At 32.9% G+C, this 23261-nt stretch overlaps 1 protein-coding gene across 1 annotated transcript in view; it reads right to left on the minus strand.

The window, feature by feature from the left end:
• MSH4 (mutS homolog 4) overlaps positions 1-23261 on the minus strand; it is a 134334-nt gene that overhangs the window by 10693 nt on the left and 100380 nt on the right. The window contains exons 10-19 of the mRNA XM_058303352.2: positions 21404-21468; positions 20116-20285; positions 18263-18399; positions 17129-17232; positions 15891-16015; positions 12199-12399; positions 6429-6547; positions 4951-5079; positions 2897-3071; positions 2504-2592 (exon numbers count right to left, since the gene is read on the minus strand). Of these exons, the coding sequence (XP_058159335.1) occupies positions 2504-2592; positions 2897-3071; positions 4951-5079; positions 6429-6547; positions 12199-12399; positions 15891-16015; positions 17129-17232; positions 18263-18399; positions 20116-20285; positions 21404-21468 (1314 nt within the window). The remainder of the gene's footprint in view (positions 1-2503; positions 2593-2896; positions 3072-4950; positions 5080-6428; positions 6548-12198; positions 12400-15890; positions 16016-17128; positions 17233-18262; positions 18400-20115; positions 20286-21403; positions 21469-23261) is intronic.

Raw genomic sequence — 23261 nt, forward strand, 5'->3', positions numbered from 1 at the left:
AGGTAATTTATAGTGGCAGAAATTACCACTTTGATGGTGAAGGTTTGAAGCTCTATGTACCTAGGAAAGTATGTTCTTAAAATTAATCCATTCCTGTGACTGTGGTCCCATTTTAAGTAGGAACTTCTGCTGAGGAGGATCTTAAGACGTGACCCACCTCATTCAGGGCAGATTTTATGAGGGAATGAAATTCAGACAGAGAGAGAGAAAGCCATGAAACCCAAAAGAGAAGAGAGAGACCAGCAGACACAACCATGAACCTTGCCACGTGACAAAGAGTCCAGGACTACCAGCAGCTGGTCTTCGGGAAGACCACCTGATAATACTTCGATTTGGACATTTTTATCAGCCTCAAAACTGTATGCCTGTAAGCTAATACATTTCCACTGCTAAAAGTCAACCCATTGTATGGTATCTGCTTTGAGTTGCTTTAGTAAACTAGAACATATAGGTTATAGGGAGTTGAGAAATGCAATGTAACATTGGGGTCCTAAACAAAGGAAGATCGTAACACTAGTGTATATAAGATTCACCTGTAGTCTTGTTAAAACCAAATTCCTGAGTCACAGGATAGCCTTGAAAATCTAGGATGGTACCTGTATCCCAGGTAATTCCAATGGAGGTAATCCCTAGAGTATAGTTTAAGCAACAATCATAGAAGATTTTTAATGCTAGGCTAAGGAGTATGACTTTTATTTAAGAAACAACTGCAAGTTTCTAAGTAGGGAAACAACATGATAATAGCTATGCATTAAGAGACAATCTGGTAGCAGTGCACAGAATGGATTAGGAGAGAACTATTACGTAGTCCTAATAAGAGGTGATTAAGGGTAAGAACTCATAATTGACCCTAATGGGTAACTGGGAGACTTGAAAGTGAAAAGATGAGAAGATTTTTCATAGGATGATAAATTTAATTTGGTATCTATTGACAAGTGAAAAGAGATTAAGATAGCAAAAGAAAATATAGAGAAAAAATATAGAGATTCAGAGTCAAAGAGAAATGATAATGGAAGCTCTGGTAAAGGATGAGATCACCATAAACACAGATGTTAAAAAAGAAACAAGGGCAAAATCTTAGGAACACTTCTATTTAGGAAGTAGAATTAGAACTAACACTGGTGAAGAAAAAAAGGAGAATTTAGAGGCAGGAGAATGAAAACATCCAAGAAAGACAATGCCATGGTAGCCAAGAGAGGACAGAGTAAGACAAAGTTGAAAGAAGGATAGTGTCAAATGCCACAAATAAACGAGAATATGAGAAGTGAAAAAGACCATAAAATTTTACTATCAGTTGGTATTTAAGAGAAAAGTTTCAGTAGACTTTGGCAACAACAGCCACTTTATATGCAGGAAATAGATGCAGCAAGTACAGATTACTCTTGAGAAAATGGCAGTAAAATGGAAAGAAATAGAATAATAGTAAGAAGTAGCGTAGAAGGAAGGATTTCTTGAGAAAAACCTAAGCATGTTCATCAATCAAATAAAGTCAGTGAAGAAAACACTAAGGATACATAAGAGAAGAAAGGAAACCAATGAATATGCAGTAGATAAAAATAGCTTGTTTAGTATAGTTTTGAACATCATTAACAAAGCCAAAGCCTAGAAGGCTAGTTGTGAGATTGCCCACAAGTGGAATTTGGCAAGATGAAATCTGAAGAACCAAGTATTAAGAGGTTCTTTAGAAGTAGAGGAAGAAAAAAAAAAGAACTAGAGCACTGTCAAAGTTCTGACAAAAAGGTTCAAATGGTGGGCTAATAAGGCTAGTAAAATCACTAAGACAGTCCTGGAGCTCAAAGGACTGAAGGAATGCCCAAAAAAAAAGGAAGGCAGATCCAAAAAGAGTGAAAGAAATAGGAAGCGTATTATTGAAGGAAAGTTCACACTGTATCCAGCTCAATTTCCAAAATATAGTGGATTCTTACACCATTATAAAGCAACCTAATGTGAAAAAAATTAAAAAAGGATTTCCAAATTTAGAGCCAATGGATAGGAGTTCAGTAATGGATCTACTGCTTATTAGCAAGTCAATTAACTCCTAAGAACCTCAGTTTTAAAAATGAGAGTAAAAATAATACTTTATTAAATGTCTTTTATTAGAAAGTATTAATTACTTCATGAAGAATCATGAGACTCAAATGACAATGCACAGAAGAGCCTTGAACACTAAAAAATGCTATGCAAGTGTTTTGCATAGTGATTTTTATTTTTAATGCATACTTTATACAGATTTATTTTCCTATCATAAAGTTAGTGTAGCAGTAAATATTGTAGGAACAAATGTTAATCTTTTGTTTCCCATTGTATTAACTGACTTTCTGGAAAAGGTTTACATTAATAGACCAAGGATTTTACTTGTTTAAGAAGTAGATTTTAAAGTTTTTACCTTAATTGTTAACAATTATTATTATTATATATCTAGATCAAAAGCCAACATAAAAATGTATACTAAAAGAATTTAATTTGAAAACAAAGTAAGTCTTATTGTTAAAATGTTTCTTACCAAAATTTGTCTGGTAATTTGAGTTGTGATTTCTTTGGCATCCAAGACAATTGATGGCGGGAGTGATGACACCTCTGCAGCTCTTAATCCTAAAAATTTAAGACTTCAATATAGTCATTGCTGGTAGAGATATATTTGAACAGAGTTAATCTTTCCTTCACAGATTAAAACCTCCCTTTCACAGGCATTTCCGAATTATTCAATAATTCTCAAATTAAAAGTTCTTAATGACAATTTACCAATTATTAAATTTCATTACAGTCTTGAAACCTATAAGCACCCAAAAGAATGAGAAATTTGCTTAGAGTGAAAGGCAAGTACAGGAGAGAAGAAAATTTGTTTTAGGAGAATATGGAGTATTTGGATGTATAGAATAATTTCTATATGCAATACCATAATTTTTTTCTTCTGTGAGTCCCTTAGAAAGTTTATAGGTATACAAGATTGCATCTTTATTTCTTGAAGTGTTCTTTACATGCTGAACTTCAAAGTGCATGTTTTCTACATTAGGATACAGGACATCAATTCGGCATAGCTCGAGAAAATGTGTAGCAAACAGTGTAAATGCCTAGAATATACACCAGACAATAAATATCAGTATTTTTTGTAATGAACTAGAAAATTCTATTTTAACTATTTAAACGTAACATTTTAGCTTAAATTTCCAAGTGGCTTGGCAAAGATGCAGGAATGTAATTAATAACTTGGAGGCTAACATGGAGAGTTCATTTTTAAATATTTTAGAAATTTACCATCAAAGAAGGAAATGTGTTTATTATGTTTACATATACACATGTATGTTACATTGCTGGAAAGAGAACAATACTAAAAATAAAATTCTAAGAAAATATATCTGGAGATATTGAAAAGATGAACTTTACCAGAAATAAAGCTATTAACTAAGGTAATTGTTTATTAGAAAGGAACTCCACAAATAAAAACATAACATTTCTCTCAACCTTTTAAAAATATTCTTCCTTCCCTCCTTATGAGTAATTTTTGGAAAATGGAATCAATGGATAGCCTTAGGTATTTGAAATTTCAAGTTTTTAGTTTTCAGATTTGCACTGTATTTGTGTTAGGTACTTGGGGGTGGTGCAGGGGAAACACTGAGAACAATGTTAAGACCATGGTTCCCAAATTTAGTAATCCCCTGGGGTGCTTGGTAAGTTGCAAATTCTTGGTACTCATCCTCCCAAATACTCAGTAGTTTCAATGGGAGGCCCTGGGAATCTATATTTTCCTTAAGAACTTCTCCAAATGATATGTGATCACATGGCTCCTAAATAAAAGTTACTAAAGCAGATAGAAATTTAAATGGTTATGTTTAAGTGAAAAACTTAACAGGTGATCAGTGGAAAATTACACTTCTAAGACATTAAAAAGAAAAGATTTTACCGGTAAATTGGTTAACAACCATGGAAAGAACATGATGAGGGAAGGAAGGGTTTTGTATATGACAGAAAACTAAAAAACCTCAAGTTTCTACTTAATATTTTTAAAAAGGTATAAAGACAAACCGAATTTTAAAGCAATGGGAAAATATTCAAATCCCAGTAACTGTTTATAAGCTAGAGCTAGGGACCATGTTCAAAATAATAATAATGTCCTCAAAAATTATGTATCAAACCAATCTATTATAATAAAAGTATAAGCTCTATTTCGGATCAAATAAATTTAACAAATAATTACAAAGAACTTTACATTGCCAGGCACTAAGGAAGCAGGTTAGAAAAATAATTTTATAGCTTCTTAAAAATAAACAGTAATAATTATATTTTTACTAAATTATTTTATACTAGAAAAAGATATTCAGAAGTATTACTAAAACATTATTCTTGGGAGCAGATGTGGTTCAAGCATTTGAATGCCTGCCTCCCACACAGGAGGTCCTGGATTCGGTTCCTAGTGCCTCCTATTAAAGATGACAAACAATGAGCAGACATTGAGCAAAAACAACACGCAGACATTGAGCAAAGACAACATGCAAAAACAATAAGCTGACAATGAGCAAAACACAATGAACAAAAACAGCAGAGAGTGGATGTGGTTCAAGCAGTTGAGCACCCACCTTCCACATGGGAGGTCCCGGGTTCAGTTCCCGGTGCCTGCTAAAATGAAGACAAGCACACAACGAACAGACACAGAGAGCAGACAGCAAGGGCAAACAATGGGGGGGAGTAAAAAGTCTTAAAAAAAAGAAAATAAAGCCAATTGGCCAGTTTTTATATTATTTAAAATTCTTGATTTCCTCCTTTCCTTGTCTATATAATGGCTATCATACTATCAATTCCTGTTTCATTCCTGCTTTTATCAGAAATAAAATAACAAAAATATAAACACAATGCTATATTTCTCTAACTAAAATTGTTTAAAAAGCTATTTGTGAGTACCAATAAAATCCAATCACGATAAATATATAAATACACGAAAATAGAGAAAAATACCTTTAAGCTCAGCAGATATTCACAAATTGCATAACAAATTCCAATTCCTTCTTCTGTATTAGTACCTCTACCAAGTTCATCAATTAATATGAGTGATTTGTTATTAGCATTGTGTAGAATATATGCTATCTGAAAAATATGATTTTAATGTTATTCATTGTAACCAAACAGCTGTTTCTCTCACAGAAAATAAAATGAGGAGAAATTCTGTCTCTTTATTAGTTCATCTGAAATATATTTTTATAGAGAAATCCTGCTGAGCAGAAAATAACACATTGCTTTTCTTCCTCAAAATCTTATGACTAATAATTCCAATAGTAATACGTAAAATATATATAAATAACACATGCATATGTGACAACAATGAGTAAATATTACCTAAATATCGATATTTTCGATACAGTGAAATAAAGCAAAGCAATGAATATTTAAATAAAGCACAGAAATGCTCATTTTCTTCTCTATACCTAAGTAATCAATTGCTGCCATAAAGTACTCATTTATTTTAAAATCTATTTCCAGTGATGTAGAGAAAAATTTAGGAAAAAGAACCCAAGTTCTATTGATTCTTGGTTAAACAAAAAAATTAAAAATCCAGAACAAAGACCAAGATTTTGACTGACAAAAAAATATCCTTCCCCAATGAAGATTATTAGCCTCTTTCTCAAAAAATACAGTTCCACCTTTATTATGTCATGATATAATAGTAACCTTCATGGGTATTTTATTTTTCTATAGAACTAAGCTTCTTGAAGCTAGGACCATTTAAAAAATATACCCAAACACTTAGTATATAGTGTTTATATTCTCCTGTAGAAATTATATAAATATTAAATAATTATATAATATAAATGTTCATATACTGTGAAGCAAATAACTTTATTCTCCCCATATCTACTTCTGGAAAATTATCCAATTATATAGTTATTCAGTAATTCCTACCTACTAAAGATAGCCTAAGAGTTATATTTGATTCCTTGAGCCTTTACAATGAAAGTAGGCTACAATGAAAGTAGGCTTTCATTAGTCAGATCAGAAATAGGAGATGTTGAATAATTTGTTTGAAGAAGTGAAAATTATATATGGGCTCAAAAAGAGGATGACTTTTAAACCCTACTAACACAGTGATCTTTTATTTTAAAATCAAGCCTAGCAGGAATAGATACTATCCAAAACAATTCTGGAAAAATCATTTTCTAAAGAAAAATATTTTATATATTTCATATAAAAACATGAAAGCATATTTTTATCATTCAGTAACAGTAGCTAGTTGAAAATTATTTTTCAACAAAACATTTGCTTCCATTTCCACATAAGACAGAAGTTAGGAAGCTGTGTTTGACTGCCCTCTGGCTCTTAGAAAGCGGTATAAACACATCTGCATGTTTTGGTATAAGAATATTTTCTCCCCTGATAATTGACCATTAGTGGAAAAATTTAGCAAGTTTATTAACATAAGAAAAGTTAAGTTTGGGTACCTCTTTCATTTCCTTCATAAATGTTGAGGAATTTGTTTCAATATCATCATCAGTACTGATTCTTGTAAAAATCTGTTCAGCAATTCTAAAGGATGAATATTCTGCTGGAACATAGGATCCTGTAAAATATAAGGTTAAAGTAAATTGAAACACTTTTATAAAATAATAGTTCCTATCAATATTTTTCACTTTCCTTCAACATGGACTATTTACCAGCCTATCTGAGGAATATGCAATGGAAAGTTATTGAAGTAAAGACATGGACCCAGGTCTAACAATTATTGTATAACCTTGGACAGCACTTAAGCTCTCCCAGTCACAACTCTCATATATAAAATGGAGATATTTACCCTACCTACTGTACCAAGCTATTTGTACATTAAATAATATAGTTAGTATATGTTTAAGAACATTAGAAAGAGATTATAAACTTGATAAAATTTAAATAATATAGTTAGATGATAGAAAACACACTCAAAGTATTAAGATTCAAGTTGATGAAACCATTATAGAAAGATATATTAAGAACTTATTCATGTTGTTAAAAATGTGCAAAAATACTTAGAAGCAGAATGAAAGCAAAATGTTTAAAAAGTGAATTTTCATTCAAAAGACTAAGTTTCTGCCTGAGAAGTTACCATGCTAGTATTCTACAATATTCATCTTTTGAAAACAAATCAAATTGATAATTAATGCACCTGACTCTATAGAGATTGGAATATAAAAGGCATTCTAACATCATAAAAATAGAAAAATATACAAATATTTGAATGGGAAAAGCACCAAGTATGACAGAACTCTCTCTAAGAAAAAGTGGTGAAATCATGGGAATAAAGAAATAGATGATTCCAGGATTTAAAACAAAGTTACGAATGAAGAGTAGAGCCTTACCCTGAGGACTAGAAGAGACATAGTAGTGAAGCAGGCTAATAAGATAGGGAATTAATAAACGGATCTGAAACCTGACAAGGAGTCCATGTGGACATCAGAAACCCCACCCCTGGGATTCTGCTACCCAGAACAAAGACTCCTTCCTGAGAACAAGAAAAAGCCTGGATGTTTCCTAGAAACTTTTTCATTGGATCCTCATTAAGGAATTGATGGGTGGGGTAATCAATACAAACAGCAAACAGCTGGAACCCCCTCCCCTGCCATTAGCAAAGGGGTGGGATAATTAATGGTTTAAAAGCTAGGTACAAACTGGAGCGCGGGCTCTCACTTTGCTCTTTTTGCCTACAGATGTGTCCTGCCCTCTGTGTGTCATTTTTGCCATTTTCCCTCCATCACATGGCCACGCAAGTAAATCTGGAGATTTATAATCTATAATGGGGAATTGCAGCTTGTAAATCAGCCCTCTCCATCCCTTTTCATTGCTTTCCTCACTAAGTGGGACCCCTGCTCTATTATTTTGTTATTTTCTCCTATGTCTCTTCCCTCCCTACCTAAATAAATTACTGGCCTAACTCACCCAGCATGCTCTTGAAATTCCTTTCTGCAGCATAGCCAAGAACCTAGATAGAATCTGGTAACAGTGAGGCTAATACTAATAAAAGTAATAGTAACAATAACAATATTAATTATAACAACAGCACTTACCACTTCAACTACTAGGCATTTTAGAGTCATTGTCTTTAATTCTCGAATTTATTTTTTTTAAGGTTTATTTATTTTCTCGCCCCTTACCCCCACCCCACCCCAGTTGTCTGTTCTCTGTGTCTATTTGCTGCGTGGTTTTTTTCCTTTGTCTGCTTCTGTTGTTGTCAGTGGCACGGGAATCTGTGTTTCTTTTTTTGTTGCGTCATCTTGTTGTGTCAGCTCTCCGTGTGTGCGGCACCATTCCATGCCGGGCAGCTCTCCTTACAGGGCGCACTCCTTGCTCATGGGGCTCCCCTATGCAGGGACACCCCTGCGTGGCATAGCACTCCTTGCGCGCATCAGCACTGCACATGGGCCAGCTCCACATGGGAAAAGGAGGCCCGGGGTTTGAACCGCGGACCTCCCATGTGGTAGACGGACACCCTAACCACTGGGCCAGGTCCGCTTCCCCTAATTAATCTATTGACATAGATACTATTGTCATATTACCATGAAAAACTTGAGGCTCAATATCACAAAGCTAGTAAGATGCATCTCTTCCATGCTATTCTATTTCTTGATTTTCTTAAAGAATTATATGCCTAGAGTAGCTCCTCACACATAGTAATCTCATTATAAATGTTTGCTCAGACAAATAATGAAATGATAGAATGAGAATTTTAAACAGAATTTTCTGGCTCAAAAAAAGAAAACAAAAAAACAGAAACAAAAAATATATTTCCAATTCTCCAGGAAACTTTTTGACCTACTACCTTCTTAAGACTCTAGAGAAGGCTGAAACAGCTTGCTAACTTAGAGCACAGATTCTAGAGTGAGGCTTGCTGGCTTGAATCCTGGCCCTGCCTTTTACTAGCCATTTGATCTTGGGCAAATTACTTTTCAGTGCCTTTATTTCCTTATGTCTAAAGTGGAGATAATAACACTTATTTCATTAGATATTTATGAGTATTAAATACATAATATGTGGAAGGTACAGAGAACAGTACCTGGCATAGTGAAGAATCAGTATTAGCTATTAGGGCAACAGGAATAGGACTAAGGCAAAGGACTGATAATGGGTGATTTTGGGCAAAGCTCTCTGAGTTTGACTTTCCTTATAGACATTCAACAAATATTTGTTGAAGGCCTACTATGTGCTAGGATGAAAGAGACAGACATGGGCTCTGTCCTCAAAGAGTGCAATTTATTTGCCTCTTAAATACGACTCTGTGTTTTCTGAAGGATTAAATGGGAAAGTCAATGTGAAAGTACTAAGTAGAGAATATATTATAGGCTATTAATTGGTATATGTTAGTATATTCTACTGTCTCCACAGTTCTTATCTAGATTATTGTAGAAGCCTCCAAGCTGATTTGTCTAACCATTCTCTACATGGTAGGCAGAGAGATCTATCTAAAAGATAAATCTGAACAAGCCATTCTCTTCCTTGAAACTCTTCAACAGCTCTCTAAAAATTTTTAGATAAAGCTGAATTAAGTACTTAAGGCCCAACATTGGGCTATGATGTGGACCATTGACCATGAGGTGCAGCGATGCCCAGAGATGTACCCACCAAATGCAATGGATGTGTCATGATGATGGGGGAGAATGTTGCTGTGGGGGGAGTGGTGGGGTGGGGGCAGTGGGGGTGAATGGGGACCTCATATTTTTTTAATGTAATATTTAAAAAAAAAAAGAATTAAAAAAAAAAAAAGGCCCAACATGATCTAACTCCTACTCATCTCCAGTTTTTTTAAATTTCTCTCTCCTTCCCTCCCGCCCCCTCCCCCCAGCCTCAGTTGTCTGTTCTCTCTGTCCATTTGCTGCATGTTCTTTTGTCTGCTTCTGTTGTTGTCAGCGGCACGGGAATCTGTGTCTCTTTTTGTTATGTCATCTTGCTGAGTCAGCTCTCCGTGGGTGCGGTGCCATTCCTGGGCAGGCTGCCCTTTTATTGCGCTGGGCGGCTCTCCTTACCAGGTGCACTCCTTGTGCGTGGGGCTCCCCTACATGGGGGACACCCCTGCGTGGCAGGGCACTCCTTGCGTGCATCAGCACTGCATGTGGGCCAGCTGCACACAGGTCAAGGAGGCCTGGGGTTTGAACCGTGGACCTCCCATGTGGTAGACGGATGCCCTAACCACTGGGCCAAGTCCACTTCCCTGGACTACTTTTAGTTCATTGGGTAAATCATACTGTTGCTCACTTCTGTGCTGTAGAGTATGTGCTTACCTCTGCCTGGAGTCTTATTCTTATATCCTCCCCTTAAGTTGTTAGTATTTTATATACATTCTCAATTCTTACAATAATCCTTAGAAGTGTTATAATTTTCATTCACAGATAGGAAAACCGTGGCCTAGTGAGGTTAAGTAATTTATCTAAGATTTCACAGCTAGTAACTGAACAAGCTAGATCTGGTCCAAAGCTTTTATTCTTAATTTCCCAGTCTGTTTCCTTTGACGGTTAGACTACATGAGACATTATATATAATTCTAGGTGTTTCCGAGGCTTAAGAAGGAGAATAATTATCTTCAACCTTTGAAGAGCTATTACTGAAAAAAGAGACTAACTTTACTCTGATGCACAGAAGAATAAAGACTAATGAACAAAAGTAATGGAAAGTCAGATTTCAACTGAATATAATAAATATTCTAACAATTAAAGCTGCCCAACAATTGGACAGCCTACTTTCTGAAGGACAAAGCTCCTCATAGCTATTCAAATAGAAGTAGGATTATTACGTCACATATAAATCAGATAGGGAAGGAAGTTAGCTGAGATGGTTTTTTTATTCCAACAAAACTTTGTTAAACTGAAAAAAATATTTACACTTCATTTATTCATTCAACTCTGATTTTCTTTCCGAGTAGGGGAAGGGTAAATTTACATTGTATCATCAATAGTTATTATTGCTGTGTTTATAATCTATTGTATAGAACAGAATTTCTCAACCTAGGTAATATTGACATTTTAGGTTAGATAAATCTTTCGTACGGAGTTTCTTGTGAATAAATCTTGCCCTGTGCATTGTAGGGTGTTGAAGCTGAATTGTGTCCCTCAAAAAGAAATGTTCAAATCCTAACTCCTGGTCCTGTGACTATGCCTATTTGGAAATAGGATCTCTGAAGATTGGTTTAAATGATGTCAAACTAGATTACAGGAGGCCCTAATCCAATATTACTGGTATCTTTATAAGGGAGGAAGGGAGGACACAGGCACAGGCACCAAAGAAGAAAGTAATATGAAGATGGAGGAGGTAGAATGATGCATCTACAAGGAACGGCAAGAATTTCTGGCAAAATTAGAAGCCAAAAAGACAAGGAAGGATTCTCCCCTATGGATTTCAAATGGAGCACGGACCTGCTGACACCTTGATTTTGGACTTCTAGGCTCCGGAATGGTAAGACAATAAATTCTGCGTTTTAAGTCATCTAGTTGGTGTTACTTAGTTACAGCAGCCCTTGGAAATTAAGTCAGATGTTTAGAAGCATCCCTGGCCTCTACCTGCTAAATGCCAGTAAAACTCCATCCCCTATCTCCATTGTCACAACCAAAAATGTCTCCAGAGATTACCAAATGTTCTTTGGTGGGAAAGGGCAAAACCATCCCTGGCTCATATAATCCTTAAGGAAACACAGTTTTCAGAGATGAGGTAAGTTGTACACCAGAAATATGTGACAGGGTTAGGACAGTGACATCCTTAAAAGTATATGTGTGTAGTATATCAACTGCTGAGGTCAAGTTGTTAGTGACCCTCAAATAAAGTAGGAAAATGTTTCTCTGCCCAGGGTTATAATTTTGGAAAAATATCATGTGGGTTTTTATAAGGCTGTACCTTATACTATTTATTTCACTTTTTTTCACAACAAAGTTTAGTTTGTCTTTGAACCTGAAATATTTATATGATTCAATTTACTAATACTTGATACTTGAAAGTTACAGCAAGCTTTCACTTATTATATCGCACAGAATTTTTAGTGTAGTGCAATTCAAGCTGGATAGTGTTTGATAAAATCCAAAAGACATTATTATAATGTGTCTTTATTCAATAATAAATGCATATTTGATTATCATAAATAAAGACACATTATTATACTTTTAGGTAAGAGAATCTACTCCAAACTGTTCTTGGGTTCATTAGGCTTGACCCTAAAAAATAGTCACAAACGACTCACTGTAAAGTAAAGCCATAACTTACCAATTTGGGCCATAATTTGACAAAGAGCAATCTGTTTTAAATAAGTGGATTTCCCACTCATATTTGGTCCAGTTATGATCAGAAAATTGCTTCCTTCTGTAATATAGGTATTATTTGCAACAGGTTTTTCCATAGATATTTTTTCAAGAATAGGGTGCCATCCTTGTTTGACTGCTAATGTATCAGTAAACTCTGGACGAACTAAAGAAAAAAACAGGATAAAGTTGTTAGTTTTGTTCTTTTGTTTGTTTTTTTTGCATGTTATATCATTTCCCCCCTTCATTAGAGAAGTGGGTTTATACAACAATCATGCATAAAATACAGGATTTGAAAAGCTAATATATTTCTATCTAAAGGTTTTGTGGTATGTATGTACTGTGAATATTTCCTAAGGTCATTTGGGAACAACAGTTTTAAGGAATTATTTTATCTCAAATCCCTATCAAAAGCATCATTTATAACCGACACACTCTAATCACAACCACAACTTCTATTCAATTCTGAGTCTGGGGAACTCTAGCATTCAGCTCCCTGTTACCGTTCCAGGCTCAAAACAGTTTATAAAATTTTCAGATTTGTATAGGCTAAAAAACACAAAAATAAAACACAATTAGCCATTGATAATATTTTAAAAATAAGCTGATTAGCATAACTACAGAAACACATATTTACTCAATCCCCATGGTAAACATTATTTCAAATTTGGTATACTTAGCTGTTATCATGAGGTATGAACACAGAGTAAAACAAAATATAGAAATAATTTGCTGCCCAAGTCCTTGAAGAAATTTTGTCACAAAAGTAATATTAGATGATAGGGAAAATCAGACACAAAAGATACTGATAATTTATAGAAACAAATAACAATCAAATCTCTATGGATGGCTATCTGCCAAAGTAGAGGGAGGAGGAAAAGCGTGGAAGACAAGTAAAAAGTAAAAGATACTTACCTCTGAATGAAACACATGGATAAACTTGAAGTCATTCATTATAAAAATGAGTTTGGTTTATATATTTTTAAAAAGCATTTTAACACCAAAATTTAATTATTTATAAGTTTGAAGTTTCAAAATAGCCTTTCTCAAACTAAAATGGAGCAACACTGAAACTTAATAAAACAACTATTGTAATAGCTGACTCCTAAGGTAAAGATTTGACCCTAAAGGAGAAATAAATGGTTACAAAAGTTTTGACCTATAATATACCAATTGAAAAACTAACATTTATGTAATAAGAAAAATAGGCATCTTCTTTAAGATACTTACCATTATGAAAAAGAAACTGCAGAAGAGTTTGAAAATATTAATTTTTATTTTTGCTAGAAATTTTAATGTTATTAAATATACATTTATTCAACCATATTTATTATATACTGGTTCTGTAATCTGCACAATTGAGTATGGTTATTACTGATTACTGAGAAAGAAATTTCAAGGGGGCTAACTTGAAATATTCATTCAAACATTAGGAAATCATTTAACATTTATAATCAAGGCCAGTATTGGACTTAGGATACAAAATGAATGACATACTTCCTGATCTTAGAATGTTCATATCTAAGGAGCTAATTTTAAAAATGCTCACTTTATTTCTTAAATTTTATACCCAAAGCACGAGCAAAAAAAGAAAAAATAGATAAATGGGGCCACCTCAAAATTCAACATTTTTGCACCTCAAGGGACTTTGCCAAAAGGGTGAAAAGACAGCTGACTCAATGGGAGAAAATAATTGGCAATCACATACATGATATGGGTTTAACATACATGATATATAAGATCATACAACTCAACAATGAAAAGACAACATATCAAATCTAAAAATGGTCAAAAGACTTGAAAAGACAACTATCCAAAGAAGAAAATCAAACGGTGAAGAAACACATGAAAAAATATTACATCACTAGCAATTAGGGAAATGAAAATCAAAACTACAATGAGGTATCATTTCACACCTACTAGATTGGCTGCTATTAAAAATTCAGAAAACTGTAAATGTTGGAGAGGATGTGGATAGGAATGCTTATTGACTGTTGGTGGGAATGTAGAATGGTACAGCTACTGCGGAGGACTGTTTGGCAGTTCCTAAGGAAGTTTAATATAGACTTGCCATGGGACCTGGCAATATCATTGTTAGGTATATATCGAAAAGAACCAAGCAGTGACACAAATAGATTTCAACACACAGATGTACAAAGCAGCGTTATTCATAATAGCCAAAAGCTGGAAACAATCCAGGTGTCTATCAACCTATTTTTGGATAAATAATTGTGGAGCATGCACATGATGGAATATTATGCAGTGGTAAGAAATGAAGTCATGAAACATATGACAATGTGGATGAACCTAGAGGACATTATGATGAATGAAGCAAGTCAGACACAAAGGGACAAATACTGTATGATTGCCCTATTATAAACTAAATATATTATGTGAAATATGAATATGGGTAGAATTGCATATATAAGACTGTTTTTCTTTGAAGCAGAATATGTTAATACTACAAAATATTAATATCACACAAAAAACATTATATGAAATGAAGGAGCCAAACACAGAGTACTACATATGTGTGATTCCATTTATATAAAATGTAAATATAAATTAATTTGTAAAGATGAATGAGATTAGTGGTTATGTAGGTCTGAGGAAGGAATGCTAAGGGGTATGGAGTCTTCCTTTGTGGAGTAATGAAACTGTAAAATTTTTGAGATGATAAATGTATACAACACTGATTATACTAAAAGCCATTCATTGTACACTTTGGATAATGGCAAAAACAGCAGCCATGTACAGTGGGGAAAGCATAGAGAGACTGAGAGGTGAGAAATTTTGTTTGTTTCTTGTTTATTATTATGAAATAATGAAAATGTTCTAATGATTGAAGTGATGAACACACAACTAAATGATTACACCAAACACATTGATGGTACACTTTGGATGACTGTATGCTTTATTAATATGTAGCAATAAAAATGATTTGTTGGGACTTGGAGTTGTCCTGGGTGGTGCTTCATGGATAGTTACGGGACATTGTAGATCCCCCCATGGCTCACTGGATGGAACATGGGAGAGTGTGGGCTATGATGTGGACCACTGACTATGAAGTGCAGCGATGCCCAGAGATGTACTTACCAAATGCAATGGATGTGTCATGATGATGGGGGCGAGTGTTGCTGTGGGGAGAGTATGGGGTGGGGGCGGTGGGGTTGAATGGGGCTTCATATTTTTTGAATGTAATATTTTTTAAAAAATGAAAAAAATAAAATTAAATTAAAAAAAAAGATTTGTTAAAAAAATGAAGGAAAAAAGTGCTCACTTTAGATATTCATTTCTTTGTAGATTAATATTGGTTACACTGCTTCTTAATGAGTCTTCAGTTTTGAAATTTATAAATTTGGAGCACTGTCATTTTCACAAATAGGATACCTTGCAGTCTTTCTTTGGTTACCTTAAAAGTTTCTGGTATAGTTTTTTTCTTTTTGGTTTGTTAGTTTCCCCATGAATAATTTTATGACTTTTAAAATAAAATTTAAGGAGAATTTCACGTTCTTTCTGTGTCTTAGTTTAGAACCACAGGCAAGAGACCATAATTTAAGTAGAAATGTTAAAATAGTCATAATTGTTATATAATATTGTCTGAATGGAATATAAATTTTAACATGCAACATGTTTATTCCAAAGAAAGTAACTTACCATAGTCTGAAAGAGTGCAGGCATGAGCAAATGATAGTAGCATATCCAGCATTGACACAGTATCAGAGAGTTTATACAAGCAATGAATATGTTCATAAATCTCACTAAGAAGTTTGCATACTATCCTGAAAGTACACATGGTTAACACATGTAATAATGCTTTTGAAAAAAAAAGATGAGCAATATAATTGTAAAACAATATTAAGTTCATTGCCTGAAGTAAAAAAAAAAAGATTCCCAGTAGAGTTATACACTATAGATAAAGTCTATTGTTCAAATGACTCATTTTAGAGATGAGGAAATTGAAACACTTGCTCAAGGTCATAGCTACTTAGTAGCAAATAATCTGTCTTCTGGTGTTTTGTTTAAAACACCTTTTAAATGACTGCTTTTATATGCAATAAAAATATTTTTATAAAGGTCACATCAAGTCCTCATGACACCTGGACAGTTCCCATAGCTAATAATTTTGTACTTTTGTAAATACTAAGTTCAACACAAAGGTTGCTATGTATTTTTCTCTCTCTCATTCTTTCTCCCCTCTCCCACACACACACATCCATACCTATATACAAACACACACTACCATCACCACCACCAAAAATATATTTAAGCTCTTATGAGCCAGAGTTATCACACTGTGATACAGTGCAAAAGTTTTTCCTTTACAAGGAGAAATATGTACCCAAAAATAACTATATATTATAGTTTCTGTGGTCCATGTCCTGAAATTGTTTTAAAAGCCCACCCTTCCTCTTTGTTATCTCAGCCCATTAATTCTGAAACTCTATTTCTTCTTTCTAGTCATATTGCCACTCTTTCACTGAACAGCAAAACAACTGGCACTATTGTGATGTTACCATAGAAATAGAAAGGAATGAGAAACTGAGGGCCTAGAGACCATGGGAAAAGAATAAGTTGAATGAAGTCCAAGATAAGCTCATGAAGTATCAAGTTATACACCATGGTGAAATGCATACTACCAAAGTATTTGTTATAACTGTATTTTTTTTTTGCAATATTTTTCCTGAAGCACTGTGATTGAGGCTCAGTGATCCTAATAACAATAACAGACTTTAAAATTTTTAACTGTTCTTCCAGGAAATGTTCTTCCTCTACTAACATTCATAATTCTATAATTTTCTGCAATCAGACAAAAAGTCAATTAATAAAATTTATCCTAGTTCCCCAAATTACACCAACTTAATTCAATATTCAAAAAGTTCAAATGCTCTTACATGTAAGTCATATGGTAGATTTCTCTCAAAGACTCTTGGCATCTTTCATTCATTTTAATTAAATCTGCTGATGTAAAGCTGTAAGAATTTTTCACTTTAGAAATCTGCTTGGAAATTAAAAAGCAAATATCAAGATACGTGTACACTCCTATTAAATAAAATATTAAACTGTAAGTATTACACATATAGTTATTTAAACTAATCACTTGAATTTCTGAGATACAGTATCACAAAGAAAGTTCTAAATAATGTTTGTGAAAGAAGAAAAGAAGATGGCTTCCAGGATTAAAGCAGGGTATTTTTAGGTTAGCCCATGAGATAATGACTATTTTTTATTTTTTGGTCTTTTTATTTTTTATGTGACAAGGTCCATTTTGACAGGCCTTAAATAGCCAAGTAAAAATGTTAAAATATTGTGACTTATTATAAAATATGAATAATAGACATGAGTGATTTTCATTCCATCCCTGATCACTATCTCAGCCCTTATGCTCCATTCCTGAACCTCACTCATTCTCTAACCCAATAGTGAATCATGGCCCATTCTTTATTTCAATCCATTCCTCATTACTTAGGAGTATAGTTAAGTATATTCCTGAAGCCTAAATGGCTTGTTTCATATCAAAAGGTACTCCTGAGAGCAGAGAAATCAAAGCGCAGATGTTAGATTTGGTTAGACTTTCCCAAACTGGTATATTGTGGAGGCATAGATATGTAGAAATTTTTTTTCTGTGGTCCAAATGTTTTAGAAATATTAGTTTTGTTTTTGTTTCTTTTAATTACACAGTAATTAATCAGGCATAGGTAAATGTGCCTTGAAATAGTACACCATTTTCCAAATTTCAAAAACTCTTTGGGATTTTCTTTCTTTTTTTTTTTTTTTTTTACCTCCCGCACCAAGCTATCAAACTGTTGGAGACACTGTATTTGAGATTTCTCAATAAAGCTTTTAAATTACTAAATTACTCTTATATTTAGTAAAACTGTCAGGTGGATGGATAAGAGTAGAAGGAGAAGCAATATATAGAATATTCAGAAATTTGGCAAATAACACTCAAGGAGTACCTGAAAACGTTAATGTGACTGTGTAGAATAAGAAACAGTAATTTCCTAACCGAATACACTACAATTAACCTTAATAAATTCTGAAGGAAGTTGATCACTGGGTAGGGTTGTACAGTCTGTACTCATCTGAATGAAAAATCCTCGAGCAGAGCTAAAACTTGTCCTTAAAGGAAGACTATATTTTTCTGCAAGCTGTGCTATCATTCCTAGTGGACAGAAATATGAAAGACAAAAGAAAGAAAAGGAATTTTAATGAGAAAATGATTCTTTCCTTTTAAAAAGTCATCACATGATTTTCTCGTGTTAATTTGTTACTCTTGAAACTCTAGAGATGTTTAATGTCTAAAAGATGTGGTTAATCATTCTTTTTTAAAAAATTCATTACAGTACAAAGGCACTCATTCCTGTAAGTATTTTGAAAATGGAAAAAATTGCAAAAAATAAAAATAAAAAGAAGCGGAACTATTTTATATACTGTGCTAGCATTAACATTAGAAACATAAGAAGTTTTGATTTGCTATTCATTCCTCTGTTTTAAAAAAAAATAACAAATTATGATAATCATTAATTCACAATAAGAAATTTTTTCTACGAACATAGTTTACAAAATGAAATAGTCCAAAAAGGAAATAGGTGACTCATCAAATAAAATTCCTTAAACCCAAATCTCTATCATCAGCTTCAAACTCACTTTAGCATTCTAACTTTGTAATTCTAACCTGATGAACCATATTAATAATTGGAATGTTACTTGAAGAAACTAAACATTTTCATTCCTCAGAACGGTTCCTCCTCCTGATTTTTTCTTAGTGGTACTACCATTCTCAGGTTAGAAATTTCAAATAGCATTAAAAGCTACATCTGTCTTTACTGTGGCCATATCTACTCAGTTAACTTTTATCAATTCTTCCTGTCTACCCCTGCATTCATCTCTTCTCAGATACATTACTAACAGCCTAAATAGTACATTATTAACTTGTAATATTTATGTGTCCTCCACACCTTCATTTTACAATCAAATTTATTTAACACATCATAGATTAACCTTCTTGATCAATTTCACTCTGGGGCAAAAACATCTCAGTTCCTCTTCATTCTCCTTGGGAAAAGATCCACACTTCTGGTCTTCAAAGACTAAATTCTTGTCTCCAATCTATATCTGAAATCTGATCTCTCATTAGTCCCTATTCCATCCTAACAGGTTTCCTCACCCATGCCCTGAAGTTTCCCATGTTTCTGTGCTTATGCTAATGCAACTGTTAGTCAGGGGAATCCTTTTCTAGGGCTACCCCTCTATTAAAACCCTTCCATCCACTCTGCTTCAGACCCAGTCACTCTCTGACCCTTTACTCAGCTGCAATTTTCTTCATATATTTCTATCCACGTGAAATAATATTCTATTCAATTTGAAATTTATTTGTTCTTACTTTTTACCTACCTACTATAACATAAGCTCCATAACGGCAGGGACTTTGTCTTGTTCACTTATGTACTACTCCTAGTACCCAGAAGAGTATCTGCATTTACTAGCAGCTCAATAAATATTTATTGAATGAATGAATTACTGGACTGGTTCAAATGCCACTTCTTCAAAATAAAAATTATTTCTCTTCTTCTACTGAAAAACTTTAGTACCGATAGTCTGCATTTTTCATATAAACTATATTGTTATATGAGGATGACTATAATTAAGATAGGAAAAAATAACAGATACATTTAAAAACTCTAAGATCTTGATTTAAAAAAAAAAAAGCTCCTTAAATGGCAATATACTTCAGCTTTATCTGTTTTGGTAACAAAAAATAAATTGTCATCATCAGCAAAAAAGCACATCATGTCCTAAAAATTTTTATTCCTAAAAACAAAAAAATAGTATTATTTTTGGTATAGCATGCCCAAGCCATTCTCAAATAATTAAATACCTGCTATGTCATCTACAATCTCTGTGTATGTTCTTCTAGCTATATCAAGAAATTCATTTATATTAGATTTCACTGCGTAACATTTCTGAGTCCTCATATTGAGGCATCCTTTCATGTATCTTGCATCATCATTAATTACTGTTTTAATCTTTTCAAGTATGATTCCAAACCTAAAAAAGAACATTATAATCAATAAGTTAAAGTTATTTTTATTTAAAATTTTGGAGTCATACATAATAACAGCAAAAACATATTTTCTTATAATCACTGGAAAAACGTTATTTTGAAATAATTAAGCCACCAAGTATTTACATTTACACAGTGAGAGCTATGACAATGTCAATTTTAAACTACTTCATCAGTTAGGATCAGTATCCTAAAGTAGAATGAGGCCACCAAGAGCAATTCTACACCTGCTAATTAATTGCTTCCCCAAACTATGTACACTGATTGTACCTATGAATACAAAATTTATCACTGAAGACCTGTTATAAAAATTCTGGTTTTATGCTTCTTCATTCAATAAACATTTACTGATACTATGTGTCAAGCACTGTATTAGGTGCAGGAATTCAAAGAAGGATAACATATGGCCCCTGCCCTCATCAGGAGTAAGGAAAGTACTCTTACATCTTGGTTTAACAAGAACCTCACAATTATGAGTGATCAGGTACAGTGATTATGCAACTAAGAAATGTGGTGATACCTATTTTCCAAATCTTTTATTTTCTTCTATATCTTATCTGAAATTACTCTGGTTTTATTATTAATTTCAGCTTATGGTCTCACACAGGATATCAATCTTGAATCAAAAAAATAACAGTTCTTAATAATCACATCATTCAATGAAGAACCAGTGTTCCATTGTTTAAAATATATTAAAATTAAATTGCTCAGTATTTATATCATATTCAGTATTCATATCCACTGCTTTTTGGTTACATTAGGCCCTTCATGATTTAACAAAAGAATCTATTATATATTTGCAAATCTTTCCATGGAGAATAGCTAGAAAAGAAATATTAAAAATGTGCATGGAGTTCGATTTTTCATGCTATTCTAATTGTCCATTAGCACAAATAATCAATGTGCCATTATCTATGAATTATAACTATAAGGTGAAATTTAATTAGAATTTTTGATGAGGAGTATAAACAGCATTTAGATTTTAAAGAGAGTGATAACCAAAGCTAGGGTTATTTTAGAGAATACAGTTAGAGTCCTTAAAATCAGTTATCAGGAAGAAAGGAAAAATCTGTTATTTTATTAACAGTTGAGTGACAAAGACCTCTTATCTTCCAAGGAACCATAGTACGCTCTTAATAAAGGTGTGTTACAGTTCTTCAGAGCAATCTATTAAAGAACAAAATAAAAATAGTTAAGGGTAATAAATTCTTACATTATTCAAGTATCACATATAACATTTGTCTAATACTGTACAGTTTACCAAGTGCTTTCTTGCTTACACTTACCCATTTACATACACCTAGACAATATTTTAGTTATGTAGGCAAAGTCAGATTGTATCCTTCTCATTTTCCAGATCAAGAGCACATGGCTAATATATATCATATACTGCTTTCACTATTATGACTTTTAGTTTTCTTTTATCTTCTAACTAATTGGTAATATCTAACTACTTACTAGAGGTAGGAATTTAAACAATTTCCATTATACATTTTGGGCACTTCTATGTATAACTCCAAAATTTGGATTACATATTTATTACGCTTAAAAAGTGGTTAGCATATTTATAAATAGAGCAAATTCTCCATTCTTAAATAGCACGGTAGGGATTTTATCTTGCTTAATGGAAACTATGAATAGCCACTAATTGTATAAACAAAAAAAAAGAGAGGAAAGCATAGTTATCTTGAACCTTTAACATCTATTTTAGTTTGCTATTAGGCAATGGAAATAATTTTTTAACAATGTTTTTGCTTCTGAATAGAAAAATAAGATGCACATACCGATAAAAACTAGAAAATTCATAAAAGCATAAAGAAAAAAATTTAAATAACTAGAATTATACCACCCTTCCAAAGGTAAATACAATTAAAACTAGGAATGTATTTATTTCAATTCACTATTTCAAGCAAAAAATTTATATCATTGTATACTTTTCCTCTATTTAAGACATCATAAACCTTAGAAACTATTCACTTATTTTAATAATTCATATTAGTCACTCTACAGAAAATAAATTATTGCTTCCCTAATTATTCTTATAATCTACCTTTCTAGTTATAATCTACTTATAATTTCTCACATATAAATAATACTACAATTAACATCTTTGGACATAAATTTTGGTCAGCATTTATGAATATTTCTTTAGGACAGAATTCTAGAAGTGGTGTTACAGGATCAAAGGATATATGCTGTGAAATTTTCTTGTAAATATGTACAATTTGTACTCCCACCATCTAAGAACTTACCTGTCTCACCATTTTCTCATTAGTAGTGAGTAGCTCCATTATCCTTTGCTTCTTTATATATAAAATCTTTGTTTATAGATAAAAACTATGTTTTTAATTTGAATTTCTTTGATTAAGAGTAAGACTGGACATTTTGCTACTATTTATTAACAACATTGATTTCTTCTTTTTGCTCATTTTTCATATTTCTATTGGCATGTTAGTACTTTCTTATTAAATCATACAAATCTTATGATGACAGAAATTAATATTTTGCCTGACAGTCATCACAAATTTTTCCTTTCTTTGCCTTTTACTTTGCTTTGACATATCAAAATTTGAAATCTGAATTTCATCAAATCTATCAATATTTTCTTAAGTGATTTATTTCGCCTCTTTCATTCTAAGAAAGGTGACACCATTTGCCAGGTTACTACTTTTCATTATTTATATTTGTTAGAATTAAACCTATAACAAAATTTGTCCATAATTTTTATTCATTTTTTTAAGTCATTTTTTGCCGGTTTTATCAGAAAACTGTTGTAGGATGCAATATATTTAAACTGATGATTTGAAAAATTACCATTTTGTAACAATCATAGCAACATTTGCTTTAGGTAAGAATCAATAATAAACAACAAAATCAGGAGATGGAAGTTTGATGGGGCGCAGGATGTTTACACAGTCTCATAGTATCTCTACAGTTTACTAATTAATTACAAAACAAAA

The sequence above is a fragment of the Dasypus novemcinctus genome, chromosome 9 (assembly GCF_030445035.2).
Source record: "Dasypus novemcinctus isolate mDasNov1 chromosome 9, mDasNov1.1.hap2, whole genome shotgun sequence".
Taxonomy (NCBI): Eukaryota; Metazoa; Chordata; class Mammalia; order Cingulata; family Dasypodidae; genus Dasypus; species Dasypus novemcinctus.